Raw genomic sequence first — 23320 nt, 5'->3', positions numbered from 1 at the left:
ATGCCATTTTTATTCTAGGTCTAAGTTGTTTAGCTAGATATTACACCATTAAATCAGGCTAAGCACTGCATGGAAGTGAAGACACTCTTCTGTTTTATGTTGATAAGCAAGACACAGTAGCAAGACAAAAGGTACAGACAGTCCCTGACCCACAGTACCTGAACTATCTTATTCTTACTATGGGGAGTACTGCACGGGCTTAGGTAACATGATTTGCTTAAGGTATTATCTACTGCAGTGTAGCAAGTTTTTAAGGCCAGTCACAGTACAGCAGTCAGTGGCAGGCCCAACATGAGGGGGGAAGCAGATGCGTGGTACACTGGGGCTAGGAAGAGAAGTCATCCATGGCACAAGGATGGGGGATGGAATTAGTAGCAGGTAGATGTGGGAAGTGGTCAGTGCTCAATCAGAATGTGATGGGGCTCGGAAGTGGATCAGTAGCAAAGTGGCAGACTCACCAGGAATAGCTACATAGGATTATTATCTAAACACCGATATTGCACTTTTTATCTATAGATATCCAATGGCTTCACAAAGAAAAGTAAGTGATGTTATCCTCCTTTTACAGACAGGGTCACAGATACAGAGAAATGAAGAGACTTGCCCAAGGTCACACAGCAGGTCAGTGGCAAAGCTGGGAAGAGAATCCATGATCTCCTGATGCCTGGTCTAGTGCCTGATACACAGGACCACAAAGACTCCCTGGGGGGTAGAGAGAGAGAATTCTTTGTCCCTCAGCTGTGCAATGGGAGACTGTTTCCTGGCTGCTCAGATCCAGCAGCGCCATGCACAGAGCCAGTCTGACTGGAGGTGGTGGTGAAGGGCAGAGCACGTTACAGACTGTGTGACTCAAATGCACTCTCTTTCCCTTCTTGTTTCTTTGTAATCCATTTCTGCTTGGGAAGGAATTAGGTCTCTGGAAAACATTCAAAGACTTTGTTGTGTGAACAGCAATACAAATAATAAATAAAGGGTCAGGAGGATTTCAGTGGTGAAAGCAACTTCTGTTCCCTGGTACAAGCTGATTGGTTGGGATGATTTCCTTGAAGCTATTTCTCCCTTCAGTAGGACTTACCACTCATATAAATACCCAGCACATAGTTCTGACTTCCACACTTCGCAGTTGGCTCTGGAAAGCTCAAATCCTTGATCAGGGAGAAAATGTCCAGCCAGTGAGTATCCCTATAGGCTTTTCTCTGGACTAGAGACTCGGTGCTTATTATTAATGTAGTAATTGTATTACAATAGCCCCTGGAGCCCCCGTTCTCAGGAAGGGCCCCTTTTTGTGCTAGGCACTGTACAGAGTAGCAGACTGTCCATGCCCTGAATAGCTTTCTCTCTAAATAGAGGACACAGACATGCGGGGGGGGAGGGGGATGGAAGGCGAGGGAGATAAAGAACATGAGCGGAGGAAGCAATGTAATAGGATGCAGATATCAAGTTAGTGCCACGATTGTTTGATTGTTTGTTTTTAAACTTATTTGGTGGAGTTTTGCTGGGAGGGAATTAGCTAACCAGACAGAGAAAAGAAGGGAGATGATACTAAGGGAAGGGGAGCATGGAGGGAGGCTGAAGGGGAGACTGCGGGGAAAGGGGGAAGCAAACAGCCAGTCAGCACAGGGGAGAGTTTTCCCAATGAAATCTATTGAGTGCTGATGATGCCACCAACTTCTGAAGGTGCCTGCTACAGCTGCTTATCTCTGCTCCTACTGGCTGGCTCCTCCCAGGAGATTTTCTTCCCCAAATTCAGATGGCTGAAGTGGGGGGGCATATGAAGCCTGATATCAGCTCTCCCCTCCTATGGGGAGTATTGGGGGAAGGAGTTACACTGTCTGGCTCCCTCCTCCATGGTGCAGCTGGATCTGCTGGATTTACTAGATACCTGAACATACCTACTGTGATTATTGCACGCAGCATCTTGTTGCAGCTTGTTAGATTCTCAGAAATGGAAACCCACTTCAGAAGTTGCAGTATATGGGAATAATTCAGCACTCGGCTCTCTAAGGAGCAATGTGATAGTTGTCATAAGCAGGGACTGACAGGGGACCTCCAGAGCTGAAAGCATAAGTCTCCACAACACACTCTGTAGCAGTTGGCTGTAGCAGACTTGCATCCTTAATGCATCAGGGAACACAGAGGGGGAACATTACAGTAGCACTGAGAGAAGGTGACCAGGTCCTAGAGAGCGAGCTGCATCAGAGTCGGGGAGGAATTTCAGTCTGTGTTTAGGGGTGCAGTATATTCTATCTATGCTAATGTGGGTGTGCAGATGGTTATGGGGGGTTACAGTCTGGGGAGGGGGGGCAGGAGGCTGGTCTGCACCTCTGGATGAGAGGGCAGGGCAGTGCAGTGCGGAGTATAGTCTATATTTAGAGTGCCTTTAGATATTGTAGTCTGTACTTGGCAGGAGGAGAATCAAGTGTATGATTCTTAGCCAGACACACACATTACAGTTGGCAGCAAACAGCTGGCCTGGAAAATAGAACTTGTGACTCTTGGCACTAAAATCACAGCCCACTTCCCTGACCTCAGGGTTTCTCTACCCATTGCCAATAGTATTAGGGCTTTGCCCTGTTGCAGAGCAGCCACCGGGGGCTGAGGCATTCACAAACATTAGTTCAGATCTGATGCCCAGCAGTGAAGTCACATGATGACGCTCACTCTCTTTCTTCAGAGTCTCTGTGTTATTTTTAATCAGTTAAAGCAGCTCATCAGGCTTCCCCTCGGTTCCATTCAAACCTTCATTCTTCTGAGGGCCACTGCTTCTCCTCAAGCTGATTGTGCAGCTTTGTTAAGAGTTTGTGTGTGTGAGTCAGAAACTATCCCATCTAGAAACAAAGCCCTGTAACTCTGACACATTTCCAGAGCTCTTATCTAAGCTTTCTTAAAACTTTTCAGAATTGAGCACCCAGCTGGTGGATACAAGAAGCTTTTTGAGACTGTGGAGGAATTGGCTGCACCAGTAACTGCTCATGTCACAGGTTTGTGCATTTCTAATGCTTTCCTTTCACGCTTCCTCGGAACCCAGCGCTTCTCCCCAGGGTCACTGCATGCTGCTCACCTGATCCCGGGGTGCTGCACTGCGAGGTAAATGGGTTAAACATGTCACAGGGGCAGGAAGTACAGTGACCTGTACATCTCAGGGTAGTGGAAGCAGGTGCTGCTGGACAAGCCCAATTTCCCTTTATACCCTGTGCTGTGATCCCATCAGATCTCTTAATCAAGCTGAGTCATTACCAGGACAGACCTGTAGGAACACCTAACAGCTGAAGAAATAATACTGACAGTTCCATAGGTCACATTCTTTTCTGAGAGTCAGTACTGAAATAATGCATGGCCCAGTATGCTGTTAGGAAGCACTGGACTGCTGGAGGTAACATCTTTCGGAGACATAAAACCTGACCTCTTGTGGTCATTTAATGATCCCATGGCATTTCTGTAAGAACAGGGATGGTAACTCTGCTGTCACACGCCAGCTTTGAGAGCAATGTTCTTCCTAAAATTGGCATTCTGCCTGTAAATTTCTCTTGCATCTTAACACGTGTGCAGTATTCTTCTTCACCTTTTTGTCCAGAACTATTGTCTGGTATTACTGTGCAATCTTAAGTAGTTGCTGCGTTTCACCTCAGAGGAGGCTGTATTTCCGTGGTGGATGAAGTAATCCCTCTATAAAGTTGTACATCAGACTAGTTAGGTTTGTAAGGTGACTTGGGATACTGTATAATGGAAGATCATTATACACCTCTACCCCGATATAACGTGACCCGATATAACATGAATTCGGATATAACGTGGTAAAGCAGTGCTCCGGGGGGGCGGGGCTTTGCACTCCGGCAGATCAAAGCAAGTTTGATATAACGCGGTTTCACCTATAACGCGGTAAGATTTTTTGGCTCCTGAGGACAGCGTTATATCGAGGTAGAGGTGTAGTTTTAATTGAGAATTCAAATCCATAGCTCACTCTTATACTAAATTCTAAGTTCCTTTCGTTTTTAAAACTTGAAGAGGAGGTGGAAAGAGATTGGAATTCAATAGATATTAAAAAAAATCTTCTACATTAAAAAACAAAATCTGCTCCTTTGCATAATAACAATTTGCTGATTTATTTAGTTCCATACTTGGGTTTATTCTATTAAGTCTGCAGAATAAGAAAAAAACTGATCTCAGACATTGGAAGAGCCCAGTATTCCTTGTTAAAAGAAGAGATTAATAAACATAGGGAGAACTCAGATTGAAAGAGGGATGGTGCACTTGGAATTAGCATTCACAAAATTACCTCTCGATTACCTTTCCTATAGGCAGGATTCCCATATGGCTTACAGGCAGTCTGCTTAGATGTGGGCCTGGCTTATTTGAAGTTGGTTCGGAACCATTTTATCATTTGTTTGATGGCCAAGCGCTTCTTCATAAATTTGACTTTAAGGAGGGACATGTCACATACCATCGCAGGTAAGTGCAAAACATCAAAGCAAATATAAAGAGATAAAATACAAAATGTTAGGGCCACATTCTGCCCTCTGACGCCTCCAGGATTCACCTTGACTTCAAATCGGTTAGCTGATTGTAAGATCTCTAATGCTGGGATTATTATAATTTGTTAATAATGGTAATATCATCATATTTATGCTTAGCACCAACATAACACTTTCCATTTAAAGATTACAGAATACTTGCATTTTGCAAGTGGATCATTTTACAGATGAGAGAACGGGTAAAGAAGGAAGTTAAGTGACTTCCTCTGAGTCAGTGACAGAGCTAGGACTCATGATTCTCAATCCCAGGTTTTAATCACTAGACAAATCTGCCTTCCTTTAGTTAAATAAAGTCCTCTGTGAAAATTGTTGCAATGTCCTACAGCAATGGTCAAAACCCTGTAGCTTAGCCTCTTGTTAGTGCAGAGTTTTGGACCATTACTGTAGAACACTGTTGTCGTTCTTAATCAGGGGTTCTATGCTTGCACCCAAAATTTACTGCCACTTTATATTCGACAAAGTATATAAGTACCTGTTTCAATTTGGCAGGATCAGCATTTGTTTGATATTGAAGGTCCAGAGACTTGACTGGCATTCAAGCTGATCAATCCAGGATACAAGATGATTAGGGCTGGTTGAAAATTTTCCATTGAAACATTTTTCAACAGAAGGCATTTTTAGTGGAGAGTGTCTGTTTTCCTTGAAGTGTGTGCGTGTGTGAGAAAACCAAAAACTGAACATTCTGTGGGTTTTGGTCAGGCAAAATCTGCCAAAAACCAAAAAAATTCAACTGAAAACTGAACAGTTTAAAAAATAATTCAGTTTGGGGGTTTCCATTTTTTGTTGAAAAGTTGAGACTTTCCAAGGAAAAAAACCTCTGTCCAGGTCTGAATAGGACATCTGAGCTTGCAAGGAAGACATGACTGATGCCATTCTGGAAAACCACTAAGAAAAGTCTCAAGTCTGCAGTCCTTAGGCAAAATTCCCATTGAAGTCAAAATCTAAGACGGGTTCCAGTTTACCTGGTCATCAACTTCCCAGGTGTTTCCCATGTCTGAGCATTTGGGAAGTGAGAGAAGCAGGTTTCAGAGTTGTATACTCTTGAAATGTGACATGACCCTCTTGATAGCAGTAATATGTTTATGAAACTCAGCTCTTTAAACTTCACATCAAGTTTCATTTAAATATTTTTGGGATTAGTTGTTGTTTCATTATATAACACTGTAGCCATTTTTGTCATCATGTGCATTACATCCCTTCTATTTCTTTGCTTTCTCTAGATTCATTCGGACTGATGCTTATGTAAGAGCAATGACTGAGAAAAGAATCGTGATAACTGAATTTGGCACCTGTGCTTACCCTGATCCATGCAAGAACATATTTTCCAGGTGACTGAGAAAGTTGCATGTTGTAGGAGAGTGACAGGTTTTCGGTGTCATGGTTTGAAAGCCCCACTGTCATTGATCATTTGTTGACTTTGTTTGCCTAGGTTTTTTTCATACTTCAAAGGTGTGGAGGTCACTGATAATGCCCTGGTTAATGTGTACCCAGTGGGTGAAGATTACTATGCCTGCACAGAGACCAACTTTATCACCAAGATTAACCCAGAGACTTTGGAGACAATCAAGCAGGTAGATATTTGTACTTAGGGTATGTCTACACTACCCACCGGATCGGTAGGCAGTGATCGATTCAGCAGGGATCGATTTATCACGTCTAGACTAGACGTGATAAATCGACCCCCAAGCCCTCTCCCGTCGACTCCTGTACTCCAGCGCCATGAGAGGCACAAGCAGAGTCGATGGGTGAGCGGCAGCAGTTGACTCACCGCGGTGAAGACACCACGGTAAGTCGATCTAAGTACATCGACTTCAGCTACGTTATTCACGTAGCTGAAGTTGTGTAACTTAGGTTGATCGCCCCCAGTGTAGACCAGGGCTAAGCATTTAAAAATGTGGAGGAATGAAAAATAAAATGAAGACTATCAGCAGCACATTACAGATGGGTAATATCCAAGGTATTACCTGGAATGGGCAGTTTCAATAATGATATCAACTAGCTTGATCATTTATTAAAGTGGTTCTGAGGCATCATGGAAAATGGGACAATGTTCTCTTCACAGCATGCTGCCTACATCATGCTTGCAGATGGAAATAGGATCTTTGTTTTAAAGAGTTTTCTCTGCTCCTCTTATTAATTCCTCCCTTGAAATCAAAGGATTCTGTTAAAATTCTGCCTTACAAACTGTGACCAAAGTGCATCTTCATGTACAAAGTAGACACCTGTGCAGGTGAGGAGTGTGACTGGGATCCATGACCATGGCTGATGAAAAATGAAAGGCCAACTCTACAGATAAGAGTGATGTCCATGGGCCTATTCACAGCAGAAAGCAATATGCCAATCATGTTTGCAAGACTGGGCCCTAAGCTAGGTGCACCTGCTGTCGATCTGTCTAAGTACTTGTAGACTGTATTATCTAAGCACATCAAATAGAAATGAATTTACTGCACCTCTTTATTATTATTATTATTATGGCTGGCTTAAAATTTTCCATTGAAATTGTTTTTCAATGGAAAATTGGGTTTTCACCACAAAATTACATGTTTCATAAAGAAGTGTCTGCTTTCCATGGAAAATGTCATTTTTATGTCAAAATATTCTGGCCAAAAACCTAAACTTTTCAGCTGAAAACTGAGAGTTTGGCTACAAATGAGCATTGTGGTGCTTCACGGAAGCTGTAGTTTGCTCCTCGTGGTTCCATTTCTTCTATGGGCTGGGATCCCCAGTTGAACTACATCTCTCATAATGCACCATAGCCAGGCACTCCATGTTCCACAGCTTCTCCTCACCAAAAAGTGAGACTGTGAGGCATTATGGGAGATGTAGTCCAGTTTGAGGGTCCAGCCCACATAGGAGAATAGGGATATGAGGAGCATAGCTCCCATGACATACTACAACCCACATTTGCAGCCAGCATCTTTTGATTTCCAGTTTTCACCAAAAACATAAAAGATTTTCCATGGACATTTTGACAAAAATTAATATTTTTTGTTTGTGTCAAAAATGTTCACGGGGTAAAAAAAAACTGGATCTGTTCTATGATCCTCTTTTTGGAGATGGGAAACCGAGGCACACAGAGACTAAGGCTGGCATTTTTCAAAGGATTCTCAGAGTTGAGTGCTCAAAATCCAATGAAATTCAGTGGGTGTTGGGTGCCGTCCTCCCTTCAGTGATTTGTCCACACAGGAAGTCTGTGTCAGATGTCCAGTTCAGTGCCTTTATCCCAAAGCCATCCTCCCCGTAGGACCTCGTTTGAGTAGCATGGCAATGAAGACACAGCTAGTGAGCAATCCTTAGTATGAGCCAGTGACTGCCATTCAGCCATGTGCTAATGGAGTCCCAGTGCTCTGGTGACAGGGCAAAATGTTCACTGAACACACAATTGTACTGCTGGTCTCTGGCCCCCCAGGTGGAGCCATCGTTGTGCTTATTGGCTTGCTGTCTGTTTTGCCAGGATATTTCGTTTTTGTAATGGCTGTCACAAGAACAATATTCCTGTGCAGCCACCTGCAAATCTGAGTGCATGAGCTGATATAGACTTTGCAGACCCTGGAAAGTAGCACCAGAGTTAAGGTGAAGGGGGCTGCTTTAATCTTAGACATTACGATCAGGTCCCTTACACCCATTTATACCACTGCAGCATGGAAGTATGAGCACACCTCCATTTTCACTCTCTTCTGGCACTCCACTCCACCCCATCCCCAATTTAGCGGACCTTTCAGTAGCTCATAGGGGGATTACAGCAGGGTACAAATCACATTTCTATGTCAAGGCCGACAATTGAATCTAGTGTGTTGTTTCTTTGATCAGAGCTAGAGGTTTTGGGAAGGATTCTGACCCCCCCAAGTGGAGAGATGCAGAACTGTCTCTAACCTGAATGCCATCTTCAACAGCTTATCCGTGAGACATTAAAGCAGTTTTTTATTTTTAAACTCTTTGCCTTTGGACCTCACAGTTCTACATACAGAGCTCCTCTTGACTTAAATGGGAGTTGTGTGCATGCCGTTGCTGTTATTTCTCTAAATATTTGTAGATGATTTACCTCGAGGTGTGAAATGAGAACATTCCTTAGCTAAAATAACAGGACACTCCCAAGCCAAGTACTTCATTACATTCATAATGATAAGTATATACCTCCTCCAGATAAAGCTTATGATTCACCCCAAGTCACCTCTCTCTCTCATTCTTCAGGTGGACCTTTGTAAATATGTTTCAATCAATGGCGTAACTGCTCACCCCCATATTGAAAACGATGGGACGGTTTATAACATCGGCAACTGCTTTGGAAAAAATTTTGCAATTGCCTACAATATTGTACGGATCCCTCCACTGCAAGCAGGTTAGTTTATATATTGCTTAAAAGCAATGTCTGTGTCCTTCAGACATTCAGGCTGTAGAAATCCCTTCAGGTGCCGAATTAATCTGTCACCTTTGTACGTTGCATCATTTTTCAGTATTCAGATGATTTTTTTATTTGATTTTTTCTTTTCTGTCCCTTCCTTATCTAACTACAAATTTTTATAAGAAACTTTTTACAGATGTTGTTCTTTAAAAAGACAGTACATGTTATTTTCAGAGAATAATACTTCTCGTGTTAAAGGCCAAAAACTTTCCTAGCTAACATTTTGTAGCATGGGCTTACTGAGCCATTCCTGGGGCAGCTTCCATAATCATTTAAATACTATTTTTATTTCAGACAAGAAAGATCCAATGAACAAGTCCGATGTGGTTGTGCAGTTTCCTTGCAGCGATAGATTTAAACCTTCCTATGTGCACAGGTAAATTGTAGGCCATTTCTGTAAACAGCACAGTGAAATATATAAACCAGTTCTGTATGCAGCAAAGTGAGACTTTCTTGCTGTGAAACCTGTATTTCATACCTTTGAGCCACATTGGAAAACAGCCATTTCTAGCCGAGAACCCACTGTCATTTATTCAAATAACACAAAAGGTATAATTGTCCTGTGATGTGGACAGATATATTTTGCACAACGTTTGACTGTTTTTTTTAAACATGGTTTATTCAAACGCTTTTGCTGTTTTATACATGGGAAGCAGAACTGCTAAGCATGCAGTAAACGACAGTTAACATTAAGAATTTGCAGATATCAGGAGGATTATGTTCCAATAACATTAAACTGACTTTTAAATGAAGCAGCCACTATTTGACAAGCTACCATTCTGTGTATAAACATACTGTTGTCAGAAATCACCACAAGCAAACTTACAAGCTCCAACTGTATTTCTGAACAGCTTTGGGCTGACTCCAAACTATATAGTGTTTGTGGAAACACCAGTGAAAATTAACCTGCTCAAATTCCTTTCTTCTTGGAGTCTGTGGGGAGCCAACTACATGGATTGCTTTGAGTCTAATGAAACCATGGGGGTAAGTGAAATTGCATTGCATTGTTACATACTGGCCACATGTGAGGTTGTGTCATGTTAAATATACCTCCACTATTTCTCATGTGCCAAAAGCAAAATGCTTCTTTGTTTTCCAGGTCTGGCTTCATGTAGCAGATAAAAAAAAAGGAAAATACCTCAATATCAAATACAGGACCTCGGCCTTTAACCTCTTCCATCACATTAATACCTATGAAGACAATGGATTTCTTATTGTGGATCTCTGCACCTGGAAGGGGTATGTAAGAGCGCTCAAGTGATTGCCGGCAGGGCTATTGGTAAATACAATCTAGAGATGTGCTGAGAGAAATCTTGCACTGAGAAGGGGATGGGATGGGCAACCTAATGGGTCTTTCCCGTATCTAATTGCTATTATTTGGGGCCTGATTCTCGGTGATTGACATTAGTGAGATTTTTGTCATTTTCTTCAATCAGAGTAGGATTGCAAACCAGGAATGGATGGATGATTTTGTCATCCAAGGCTATAAATCCATTCTGACTGAAAAAATACCTGGCTTGTCTGGATAATCCAGCAGCAAGTTTGTTTTCTAAGGAACCAGGGATAACCACTACACTGAGGGTATGTCTACACTGGAAATGCAAGTTGACCTATATTAAGTCGATTTACAGCCACTTCGGTAATTACTGCGGTAGTGCATGTCCACACAACCCTTCTTGGGTTGGTGGTGCACGTCCTCACAAGGAGCATTTCCACTGACCTAAGAGCCCAGTCTCTCAGCTCCGCTGGCAGCCGCCTGCCAGGAGCTCAGCTGCCCCACAGTCTCCCGGGCTCCTGGAGGGCTGCCCCCCCCATCTGGTCCCTGTTCCCCGTTGGGAGCGAGGAAAGCTGCCTGGTGCTTCTCCCCTCCCCATTCCCTGCTGGAAGCTGCCCCGGGCTTCTTGCCCCCAAGGAGTGGGGTCCAGCTGCCCTCGCTTCTTGGGCCTCCCATACCCCCCACCCGCTCCCCACCAGGAGCTGGGCAGCCTTGTCAATTTCACGGCTCATACAGTCATGAAATTGACAAGGCTGCCTGCCTCCCAGCAGGCAGGGAGGTGAGGAGCCCCAGCTGCCTTATGTCAACCTAACTGTGTAGTGTAGCCCAGCCCTTCATAATTTTGACCTGGAAGTATTTAAGTATAATCAGTTTTAAAGCAGAAAGCTGAAGTGACATCTCCTCATAAAGTACTGCGATGCTGTGATCTGGTTAAGGAAAATAAGTTGGCAGACTGATTTTTTTGTTCAGACTAAAAAATAACTGGGTTTCAGGGCAAATGTTAATTTTTAAAAGCAAAATATTATTTTCCTGAAAGTGATAGAATTTTGTGGCTGTGTGACTGTTTCATTACAATATGTGAAAAATCTTACTTTTTGATGTCAGTTCCTGCAGGGCACTTAGGTATTAGCAATGAAGTAGGGCTCTGATTCCCCCAAGCTGACCCACAAGAAATGGGATCTGTCTGTGGGGAATCAGCTTCCAGGGTCAGGGCTTAAAGCAGGACCTGATTTTTAACTATCTTCTTTCAGAATGTTCATATTGATCACTTTTGGTTTACACAGATATTCAGTTACTAGTGTGTACGGAGGATTTTGTGAAGTTTTTATAACTGATTTACCAGTGCTTTCAGTTCACTGTTAACTTCAGTAAATGGTATTCATTGTTGAAATACCTCTGCCACTGCTAGTCCAGTGGGCACAAATCTGGATTAATTTTGTCAGGATGATAGGCAATAGTCACAGAAATACAGAAATAAATCTGTCAGCGTAGACTTTAACTTTCCAGCAGTGATTCTGCACCATGGCCACTCAAAACTTCATGGTGACAGCAAGTACAGAAGTGGGATTATCCTGCTCCAAAAGCAGCTAACTCTATAGAGCCTGTGACATGCAGCAGAACAGTTCTTAATTCCATCCATTAGAGAACAGTGCTGTGCACACGCAACATCCCCCCAAAGAACACTGCATCAGGAGCCCTAATAGATCTTGCTGTTCCCTTGTTGCGGGCGTGGGAATGAACACGTGCATTTTGACCTCTTCTCTCTAAAATGACACACAATTGTTCTGGCTCTTATTTCTGATTCTATCTTTGTGCAGGTTTGAGTTTGTTTACAATTATCTGTACTTAGCCAATTTGCGGTCCAATTGGGAAGAAGTGAAGAAACATGCAGAAAAAGCTCCTCAGCCCGAAGCTCGCAGATATGTCCTTCCCTTAAACATTGACAAGGTAACAGTTCGACTGGGCTATGCACGTCGGGAAGTTTAACTACATTCAGTTCTCTGAAATGCGACAGCCTCCCTGGCTCCTGCAAATCTGTTGCAGACTGTTTTCAGTCTAACTGAGTTTACATTTCTTTTGAAGGAAAAACCCCTTAAAAATCTGTCTTCATACAAATAGAAAACTACCCAGCACTTTCTAACAGTGTCTATCCCACAGAAAGAAGAACAGGAGGACTTGTGGCACCTTAGAGACTAACAAATTTATTAGAGCATAAGCTTTCGTGGACTACAGCCCACTTCTTCGGATGCTATATGCATCCGAAGAAGTGGGCTGTAGTCCACGAAAGCTTATGCTCTAATAAATTTGTTAGTCTCTAAGGTGCCACAAGTCCTCCTGTTCTTCTTTTTGCGGATACAGACTAACACGGCTGCTACTCTGTCCCACAGAAAGTTCCCATGTATTGCTTTCCAAGTTAGAGAAGTGTAAGGTGTAAGTGCAGTTCTTCCATAACACTGGTCTACAATTTTTGAGAAGTCGTCTGCTTCAGAGATAAAATGTGCTATTTATTATGTATTTTGATGTGCTGAATTCAAGTATGACAATTAAAACAACTGATTGGCTACTGTTTCTAAGATATTTAAGTTTTTACATTTTATGTCTATGTATATTGTGTAGATAGTAGAGTTTTAATCATAAATTGTAAACCGAGGTCTTTTCTTGTGTTTATGGTTGCTTTACATGATAATATTTCACCTGTCCTGTTTATGTAACACTTTAAAAATCAGCAAAAGGGTTATATAAATAGAATTTATTATGAAACAAAAGGCAAAAACCTGTTATGTACATAGTTTAATCCTATTCAGTGTCTACTTGGCGCTTCTTGGCTTGTCTCTTGTATTCATTAAATGGAGCATCTCTTGTCACTGTCCAGCAATAGACTGCAAGCATTGATGGGCTCCATTTGCCCTGATAGCGTTTCTCCATTGTTGCAATCTCCTGGTGAAATCGCTCGCCGTGCTCGTCGCTCACTGCTCTGCAGTTTGGTGGAAAAAAATCTAGATGAGAGTGCAAAAAATGTATCTTTAGTGACATGTTGCAACCAAGGCTTTTGTATGCCTTGAGGAGGTTTTCCACCAACAACCTGTAGTTGTCTGCCTTGTTGTTTCCGAGAAAATTTATTGCCACTAACTGGAAGGCTTTCCATGCCGTCTTTTCCTTGCCACACAGTGCATGGTCAAATGCATCATTTCGAAGAAGTTCACGAATCTGAGGACCAACAAAGACACCTTCCTTTATCTTAGCTTCACTTAACCTTGGAAATTTTCCGTGGAGGTACTTGAAAACTGCTTGTGTTTTGTCAATGGCCTTGACCAAGTTCTTCATCAGACCCAGCTTGATGTGTAAGGGTGGTAACAAAATCTTCCTTGATTCAACAAGTGGTGGATGCTGATGACTTTTCCTCCCAGGCTCCAATGACTGTTGGAGTGGCCAATCTTTCTTGATGTAGTGGGAATCTCTTGCACGACTATCCCATTCGCAGAGAAAACAGCAGTATTTTGTGTATCCAATCTGCAGACCAAGCAAGAGAGCAATAACCTTCAAATCGCCACAAAGCTGCCACTGATGTTGGTCGTAGTTTATGCACCTCAAAAGTTGTTTCATGTTGTCATAGGTTTCCTTCATATGGACTGCATGACCAACTGGAATTGATGGCAAAATATTGCCATTATGCAGTAAAACAGCTTTAAGACTCGTCTTCGATGAATCAATGAACAGTCTCCACTCATCTGGATCGTGAACGATGTTGAGGGCTGCCATCACACCATCGATGTTGTTGCAGGCTACAAGATCACCTTCCATGAAGAAGAATGGGACAAGAGCCTTTTGACAGTCACGGAACATGGAAACCCTAACATCACCTGCCAGGAGATTCCACTGCTGTAGTCTGGAGCCCAACAGCTCTGCCTTACTCTTGGGTAGTTCCAAATCCCTGACAAGGTCATTCAGTTCACCTTGTGTTATGAGGTGTGGTTCAGAGGAGGAGGATGGGAGAAAATGTGGGTCCTGTGACATTGATGGTTCAGGACCAGAAGTTTCATCCTCTTCCTCTTCCTTGTCTGACTCAAGTGAGAATGATTCTGGTGCATCAGGAACCGGCAGTCCTTCTCCGTGGGGGTACTGGGCATATAGCTGATGGAATGTTTGGATAATGCACAGTCCACTTTTTCTTCTTTGACACACCTTTCCCAAATGGAGGCACCATGCAGAAGTAACAATTGCTGGTATGATCTGTTGGCTCTCTCCAAATCATTGGCACTGCAAAAGCATAGATTTCCTTTTCCTGTTCAACCACTGGCGAAGATTTGTTGCACAAGTGTTGCAGCATATGTGTGGGGCCCACCTCTTGTCCTGATCTCCAATTTTGCAGCAAAAATAAAGGTGATAGGCTTTCTTAACCATAGTGGTTATACTGCGCTTTTGTGATGCAAAAGTCACTTCACTACAAACATAGCAGAAGTTATCTGCACTGTTCACAGAAGTACGAGGCATCTCTGCTCACTTTGGCTAAACAGAAATGTGTCCCTTTGCCAAATCAAACACTGACAAATAAGAGAGCACGACACTGTATGATTTCTAGAGCTGATATAAGGCAATTTGTTCAGCAGAGTGATGTAAGCTTCGTTATAATTGCATCATCCATGACTTCTAGGAATAACATGATGCAATTCATATAATGTATGACACAATACCAGCTTCAGATTTCATCATTCATTGTTTTGCCTAAAAAGCAAGTACTGTCCAAACCCAGTCATAGATTTATTCATAGATCCAGTCAAAGATGTATTTTAGTCATTTCTGGTTTAAATTGAGATCCCTTCCCTTTATAACTCACTTATCCTCCGCCGTTCCCAAGTCAAGGGTCGTATATACTGACCCAATAGCATATCTTGAAAACTAGAGCCAATCAACAATTTTAAGCATCATTTTCGTTCTCAGTGACCCAGAATTAGTAAAGTTTGACTAAATTTATTTCAGAAGTATTTTGGCTGTAGAGCAGTGTAATAGGCTGTTTTCCAGGAGGTGTAGTATGTTGATTGGAGCTGGGTGAATAATTTGTCAGCCATCTTGTTTGCTAGAGTATTTGCAGAGAGCAGACACAGCTGGAGTGAATTTCTGGATGAAATCCATTCCCAGCCCCTGGTTTGGTGTTGGGATCCTGACACATGACCAGCCTCAACACAAGGTTTGTGGCCTCTGAACTTACACACCAAGCAGCTTGTGTTGGACAAGTTTGTCCTACTGCTCCCTTCTAATCCACTATCTTCAGAGTAGCTGCAGACAGGTGCTGGAACAATTTTTATAGCGGGGGGTGCTGAGAGTCTTTTAACCAAACTGTAAACCTTGAATATAATGGAAACCACTTCAAGCCAAGGGGTGCAGCAGAACCCCAAGGTCCAGCACCTATGGCTGCAGAGCTAATTTCCCTGGCTGAGTGCTGAGTGCTGAGGTCCATTGTGCATCTGCTCCTCCTGTGCCCCCCACCCCAAATAGATTTTGTAAAGCAGAGGCCCTTACATTTCACCCTTATTGTTCTAGATGATTTTTAAAACTAATCTTTGCTCTCAATCCTGACTGTGTTGAGAACAGACAGGGGTGATACTTCCAATCAAGTAAATTGGCCTCAAAGCAGTGAATTTCAGTGGCACTATATATCATACACCTCATATAATTTAATTAAAATATACATGTACATATGTCAGCACTTAATTACCTCAGGATAACTTTAGGGAAGATTCTCAAGAAGAATTAGGCCCTTGTGTTCCATTGCCTTTCAGTGAACATTGGGTACCTAACTTCTCTTTGTGAAACCTCTCCCCTAAGGACCAGTGGCCTGATTCTGATCTCATGCCAATGTAAATCCATTGGTTCCTGATTCACACTTAAATAACAGACCAAAATTTGGCCCCAGCTTTCTCTTTGTTTTCATTCTTTTAAGGAAAACAAAATGTGGATTTTGCTCATGATCAGATATAGTGCAGCAGAGCCTTATAAATTTATACTAGCCAATGGGAAACCCATGTGAATTCACGAGTTGTGAAAATGAGCCAGTAAATCCCAACTGAAAAGTCAAGGATACTGAACTGCAGGTTGTACTTCGCTTATTTGTTTTGGGAACTATATCTTAGTTTCAATTCTGTCCTGAGACTTCATAGTATGCTGGGAAATATACAGTTATATGTTTTGTAAAACTAATGAGCTCTCATTAAAGCAACTTGCTGTTAAGTGTTAACTGAGAAACGGGAAGAGACAGCCATTTTGTGTAGGTGAATTATAAATTTTGCTGCTTAGCAAGGTTCTACTGTACAGTAACTCCTCACTTAACTTTGTCCCGGTTAACATTGTTTTGTTGTTACGTTGCCGATCTATTAGGGAACAAGCTTGTTTAAAGTTGTGCAGTGCTCCCTTATAATGTCGTTTGGCAGCTGCCTGCTTTGTCCACTGCTTGCAGGATTCTCTGGAAGAGCAGCCCCTCCTCGTGGGGATTAGCACCAGGGGGAGCTGGCAGGCCCCCATCCCCATCAGCGCCCCTAAATTCCCTGTACGGCCCAGCAGCAGTTCAGCTGTCCCTCCTCCCTGCCGTGCTGCTCCTGCCCTGCCCTCTACCTTGGAGCTGCTCCCAGGAGCTTCCTGCTTGCTGTGTGTGTGTGTGTGCTGATATCAGGATGTCCCCCTGCTCCTGTCCCCCCATTCCGTACCCCCTCTCCACAAAGCGGAAGAGGGGGACAGGGCTCTGGGACAGAACGGAGGGAGCTTGCTGGAAGCTGTTGCTGACTGTCTGAACTGGCTGATCTGCTTAAAAGAGCAATGTACTTGAAGTGGGGTCAGTGTACTTAAAGGGGCAATACATCTCTCTCTCTCTCTCTCTCTCATGCATGCATCCCCCCAGCACTTTGGAAAGTCAGCACGTGTGCAGCCGTGCATGTGCTGTCAGGAGAAGGGAGTGATGCGCTCCAGCCGGATAGCGTAGACTCATCATCATGTTCAGTTTTTGCAGGGAAGTGTTTGTAGCTACTGCTCTGCATCTATTGTGTTTCCTCCCTCCTGCCTCAGTCCATGCTGCCTTGTAGAGTGTGAGGCTACATTAACAACAGCGTATTAACTCTTGAGGGTTCGGCCGAGTGCTAGTTCATCATTTAGCAGCAAGGCATTCCCTGGGAAATATCCCATCCTCTGACTCCACCACCTCAACCAAGCTTCACACTCATTCATTGCCATGTACAATATTAAACAGTTTGTTTAAAATTGTTTAAACCGTATACTGTATATGTATAGAATGTCTTTTGTATGGCGAAAAAAATTTCCCTGGAACCTAGCCCCCCATTTACATTAATTCTTATGGGGAAATTGGATTTGCTTAACATCGTTTTGCATAAAGTCTCATTTTTCAGGAACATAACTACAATGTTAAGCGAGGAGTTACTGTACGTCACTAACTGCATTGCAGGTGTGCAAAAAAAAAATAAACATTAGACTGTGTGTGGTGCAAAAGTGCAGAAAATAAACGGAGTTTGGAATGCAGTTGTTTCTTTGTTTCTCAAAACCTGTTGCTTCTTTGTTGTAGGCCGACACGGGTAAGAATTTAGTCACCTTGCCCTACACAACAGCAACTGCAACTCTGCACAGTGATGAAACCATCTGGCTGGAACCAGAGATTCTTTTCTCTGGGGCTCGCCAAGGTAAGATGTTAATTCTGAACCTCAGCCAGAGGCAGCAAAAGCAGTTTACTAAATCCAAAACCCACTAATCCCAGCAAATGTGTGCTCTCATTTTCTAGCCTTTGAGTTTCCACAAATCAATTATAAGAAATATGCTGGAAAACCCTATACGTATGCATATGGCCTTGGATTGAATCACTTTGTTCCAGACAGGGTAAATATTGATATTCTAATGAGGACACGTTTGACTTAAGGCATGTTATTTTAAGGCAAAATTAACAAGGAGCAGTACTGAGATGATTTTTCTCCCTTTTGCAGCTTTGTAAGCTGAATGTTAAAACGAAAGAGACTTGGGTGTGGCAGGAACCAGACTCATATCCATCAGAGCCTATCTTTGTTTCACATCCAGACGCCTTGGAAGAGGATGACGGTAAATGATTTTAGATTATGTTTACTTTTGTTCAACTAGATTCTTTTATAAGTTTGTATCCACTGACCCAGGGACCCAGAGCTATCTTGAATGCCAAGTCCTTTAGATGGACAGTCAATAAATTGCCGAGTGAAAGACAGGCATCAAGCAGCAAAGTGCCATAACAACACTGAGGCACTCAAAGTGTGCCCCAAACAAGGGTTGTTTTCATTACTGTGAAGCAGAACTGTCTAAAACAATTGGGAGGAGTTTCTGAAAATAGACCAGAGGCCAAGACTGAGGAAGCAAGAGTTTAAGGTGTTGTGAATTTGTCCCTGCTCTTGAGCATTTCTATCAGGAATTACAATATTAGAAGCAATTCCAATAGCAGAGTTTTATGAAAGTATAAACCTAAGAACAAATGTCATTATAGTTTTAATGTGGGGGGGAGAGGAGTGAGTTTAGTGGTTGTGTATGTGTAGGATGCAAAGCACCCCACTTGCACAAGGCATAATGCAAGCTGGCTCTGTGCAGCCATACTCCTGCGCCCCAATACTGAGTGTCAGCAGCAGCACTAGTAAAGGTAAGGAGCTATCCCGATGGTTTCCTGTATCATCCTGTCTCCCAAAATATGGTTAAAAGACATTGGGGGAAATCCTGACCCCATTGAAGTCAACAGTTAAATCTCCCATTGACTTAGTGGGTGAAATTTTGATTCCATTTATGTGCTCAATTCACGAAAGCATTTACGCATATGCTTAACTGCTATTTACTTAAATGGAACTTAAGCACAGGCTTGCATGCTTTCCGGAATTAGGAGAACATCAGCTCTGGTTCAGTGCTTACATTTTTACAGACTTTGTCCTAAGAGTTTTGACATTGTTCTTTGGTGCTGCAGCACCTGTCTCTGCCCCCAGGAGTCACTGATAATTTTTTGGTATCTTAGTGACTTTGTTTTCCATGCATCAGTATTTTTGTTTCTTTGCACCAGGTGCTTGTTTCTCATGTTTCAGTATTGCTGTGGCACTCTGCTATCAGCATGTGGGCTTAATGTACCAGTGCCTGAGTTTAAGGACACTGTCAGCAGTTCCTGCCACTTGCATGGAGGCAGATTGAAACTCAGTGAAGAGGGCTAGTTGGACTCAACGGAGTGATAGGCAGAAGGAAATAGGGCCTTCACGTCTCATGCTCTACCCTGCTTCAACTGGCTGCCAAAAAAAAAAATCTTAAGAGGTAGGGGAGTTCTGCCCATCTTGCACTTCAGCCCAGAAGTGAGGATCAGAAAAGTAGAATTAAAGTAGGGCTATGACTTTCATGTTGAGTTTTCTGTGACTTGAGCCCCCGGCACCTGGGAGCTCTAGGGTCCCTGCCACCCATGCCACCCCCGCAGCACCGGATCATGGAGCACCGCAGCCAGCAGGGGTGCCCTGGAGCTCCAAGCAGAGCTACCGCAAGTGGCGGGGATGCTCTGAGCTTGGAGTCACCAGTGGCATGGGGACCCTGCAGCTCCCCATTTTGTCATGCATATTTTTAGTAAAAGTCACGGATAGATCACGGTCTTCCATTAATTTTTCTTTATTGCCCGTGACCTGACTGTGACTTTTACTAAAAATATGCATGACAAAATCTTAGCCTTAATTATAAGGCAAATAATTTTCCCTTTCTACTTCTAATGTGATATGAATTCTACTGAGGGTCAATTGTCACAGGATCTTACAATATCATTTTTATGGTCACCTTGAGAATAAAGCTCTGCTTTTAAAACATTGTATACAGTTGGGCTGCAGCTGCCATGCTATAGCGAACCTGCCTCAGAAATCAGAAAAGCACTGGCTTATTGGAAAAGCAAGTAAAAATCCAGAATGCTTTCTGAAGAAGAAAAGCCTTTTCCTTTCAATAACAGTTTTATGGCCTCCATGCTTTTAGTAATAGCTATGCTCTGCCAGGATTCTGGAAGTAACTGATAGTTTTGCCACTCACAGGTTAGCGGGTGCCCGCGTTAGAGCCTAGTGTGGTACTTTGAATGCCATGTGTTTTTTGTTTATATAAATCATATTTACTTCTGCTTGCTAGGTGTCGTTCTGAGTGTAATTGTTAACCCTGGCGCAGGACAGAAGCCTGCCTATCTACTGATCCTGAATGCAAAGGATATGAGTGAAGTTGCCAGGGCTGAAGTGGAGATGAATATTCCTGTTACCTTCCATGGAATGTTCAAAAGATCGTGACGATTCTCTTCAGTGCACTTATCGTAATTTGCTTTTTTGACTTTGAAAAGGTACATTTCTAGTTACCAAACTCCAATATTCTATGTTCCTTCAATGTCTGATTTGTAAAACTCACTAAGCCTGAAAATTTCATTTTTCTTGATGTTTGCGGTATTTTTGTTTTGTAGCTGTGTTGGTCCCAGAATTTAGAAAGACAAGGTGGACTAGGTAATATCTTTTATTGGACCATCTTCTGTTGGTGAAAAAGACAAGCTTTCAAGCTACACAGCGCTCTTTAGGTCTGGGAAAGGTACTCAGAGTGTCTCAGACCTAAAGAAAAGCGCTGTGCAGCTTGAAAGCTTGTCTCTATCAATAGAAGTTGGGCCAATAAAAGATATTACCACCTTGTCTCTCGCTTTTCTTGATGGTCACTTAAGTATTCTCTCATCAGATTTTTCAACCTTGCAAACTCATTGACAGGATTTTAAAATGAGCAGCATCGAGCATTTTAAAACTTAAAAGAATGGTTCTTTACAGAGTTAAACTTTGGGGCAGAGATGCAGTTGAAACAGTACTATGTGAAATTCAGTGTGTTGTAGATTCAATAAACATCAGTGGAACAAGCTCAAGAGTGTCTTCCAATGACTGCTTTATGAGGAGACTATTTTATCCTGTATACAAATTTATTAATTTGACTAAATTCCAGTTTACTGTATTAGTTTTCTAAAACGCAGTATTTTTGAGTGGGGCCACCATAAATCCATCCAAGTTGTCGACTGTCCTTCCTGTGGCTGTTTTTGAGAACCAGGATCCATCTATGAGGCAGTAAGTCCATGACTTTGAGACACAGCATTTTCTTCATTGATAACACGCACACGCCAAAGAAATTTTGAAAGCTGCAGCCAACAAAGTAGCAGTTCACGTTCGCCCTGCACCCTTCAGTTAAGGAGCAAGTCCCCTTTCCAAGCATTATAGCAGTCAGTATGAAAGAAAATCCCCCACCTTTCTCCCCTCTTCTCCTAATTTTGGGAGCAAAACCTTCCTGATGCTTCAGGTAGCAGGTTTGCATACGTGACCAAAATCAAAATCCAAACTTAATTTAAAGGAGGTTTGGATTTAAATATTGGCCACTTGCTTGCCGGGTGAAAGTACTCTTATGACTCTCAGAAGTCCTGCCAGCCTCCAAATCAATATAATAATGTGCCGTCAGCTAAGTTTGGTATTTGTACAGTAACTCCTCGCTTAACGTTGTAGTTATGTTCCTGAAAAATGCAACTTTAAGCAAAACAATGTTAAGCGAATCCAATTTCCCCATAAGAATTAATGTAAATAGTGGGGGTTAGGGTCCAGGGAAATTTTTTTCAACAGACAAAAAACTATATATTATATAGATATACACACTGTATAGATTTTAAATAAACAATTTAATACTGTTCACAGCTGTGATGATTGTGAAGCTTGGTTGAGGTGGTGAAGTTAGAGAGTGGAAGAGGGAGGGATATTTCCCAGGGAATGCCTTGCTGCTAAATGATGAACTGATGACGGCTGAGCCCTCAAGGTTTAACACATTGTTAATGTAGCCTCTCACACAAGGCAGCACGAACACGAGGGAGGAAGGGACCATAGCAGACAGAGATAGACACACACCTTGTGTGTGCGAGAGAGAGATGCACACTGCCCCTTTAAGTAAGCTGACCCGCTCTTAAGTGCCTTGTCTTTTTAAGTGGATCAGGAAGTTGAGACAGCAACTGCTGCCCCAACCTCTCTGTCTCTCTCTGTCCGTGTCCCCTCCCTGCTCTATATGGAGAAGGGGTAAGCGGGGTGCAGGAGCAGGGGGACACCCTGACAGCCCCCCACCTTCACCCCCCAGCACAGCAAGCAGGAGTCTCTGGGAGCAGCTCCAAGGCAGAGGGCAGGAGCAGCATATGGCAGAGGGGGGAGGGACAGCTGAACTGCCGGCAATTGATAGCCTGCTTGGCGGCTGCAGCACAGGGAACTTAGGAGTGGGGAGCTGCTAGGGGGGGCTGCCTGTCCACCCTAGTTACAAGCCCCCACCAGCTAGCTGCAGTGGGCTGCTCTTCCTGCAAGCAGTGGACAAAGCAGGCAGCTGCCACACCACGTTAGAAGGGAGCATTGCGCAACTTTAAACGAACATGTTCCCTAATTGATCAGCAACATAACAATGGAACAATGTTAGCTGGTACGACTTTAAGTGAGGAGTTACTTATTTGATGCAAAGATCCAGAAGGCTATATGAAAAATAAAGCTATTACAGTTCATAACTGAGGTACCTGCTAGCAGCCAGCTTCTGGGTAAAATATAGCATTATTTGACTCTGAATTCCTGGAATTCTGTGCCAGAGCTGACAAACTAGTTATATTAAATAACTAGAACACTATTCATTATGTAAACATTTTATCTTTTGATGTTAAAAGTAATATTAAAGCTGGAATATTATCTCAGACCCTGAGCTGAAGTAATATTGTCTGTTAAAGCTTTGTTATCCCAGAACTTACTATAATTTCTTGTCACTGTCAAAACTCCTATGTGAGATGCATTTAGCTCCTGCTTTCTTAGCACATACAAAAGATGCAAAGAAAAGGTTTTTGTCCTAAAATTTTCTACTTATTTGCAGAATAGGTCTCCAATTCTTAGGAGGCCAGGGGGGCTAGTTAAATTGCCCCACATTGCCCTGCTACGATACCTCACATTCCATGGGGAAAGACTGCATCTAGAGTTTTCAGATAACCTGCCAAATGGATTCTTGACCTTTACTGAACAGAGACAAAAGTGCCAATTCCAGGACTAGTTTCTCTGAGGTCTCTTTCAACATTGATTC

The 23320-nt window shown here is 42.8% G+C and overlaps 1 protein-coding gene across 4 annotated transcripts; it reads left to right on the top strand.

Annotated features, from left to right (window-relative positions):
* Positions 1 to 508: 508 nt before the first annotated feature.
* On the top strand, positions 509 to 21110 carry RPE65 (retinoid isomerohydrolase RPE65). 4 transcript variants are annotated; one of them, XR_010589653.1, is made up of 15 exons: positions 509 to 621; positions 2899 to 2981; positions 4299 to 4449; positions 5753 to 5860; positions 5962 to 6103; positions 8343 to 8432; positions 8724 to 8871; positions 9229 to 9310; positions 9786 to 9918; positions 10034 to 10173; positions 12028 to 12157; positions 17775 to 17889; positions 17988 to 18082; positions 18187 to 18298; positions 20351 to 21110. XR_010589653.1 is itself a non-coding variant. In XM_042851331.2 (14 exons), the coding sequence occupies exons 4-14, from the start codon at positions 5784 to 5786 to the stop codon at positions 20500 to 20502; spliced, it is 1326 nt and encodes a 441-aa protein (XP_042707265.2). In that variant the 5' UTR covers positions 582 to 621; positions 2899 to 2981; positions 4299 to 4449; positions 5753 to 5783; the 3' UTR covers positions 20503 to 21110. The 4 variants fall into 4 exon arrangements, 2 of the variants coding, with proteins under 2 accessions (XP_042707265.2, XP_005300179.1); XR_010589654.1 differs by lacking the exon at positions 509 to 621 and adding an exon at positions 1095 to 1172; XM_042851331.2 differs by lacking the exon at positions 8343 to 8432 and having other exon boundaries at positions 582 to 621.
* The last annotated feature ends 2210 nt before the right edge of the window (positions 21111 to 23320 follow it).

This window comes from Chrysemys picta, chromosome 8, assembly GCF_011386835.1.
Source record: "Chrysemys picta bellii isolate R12L10 chromosome 8, ASM1138683v2, whole genome shotgun sequence".
Lineage (NCBI taxonomy): Eukaryota > Metazoa > Chordata > Testudines > Emydidae > Chrysemys > Chrysemys picta.
This window is presented reverse-complemented; position numbering and strand designations above follow the sequence as displayed.

Excerpts from the sequence above, each read along its gene's own strand:
- RPE65 (XM_005300122.5), top strand. Across the intron at positions 12,158-17,774 it reads TTCCCTTAAACATTGACAAG|GCCGACACGGGTAAGAATTT; the intron begins GTAACAGTTCGA and ends TCTTTGTTGTAG. Across the intron at positions 18,299-20,350 it reads CGCCTTGGAAGAGGATGACG|GTGTCGTTCTGAGTGTAATT; the intron begins GTAAATGATTTT and ends TCTGCTTGCTAG.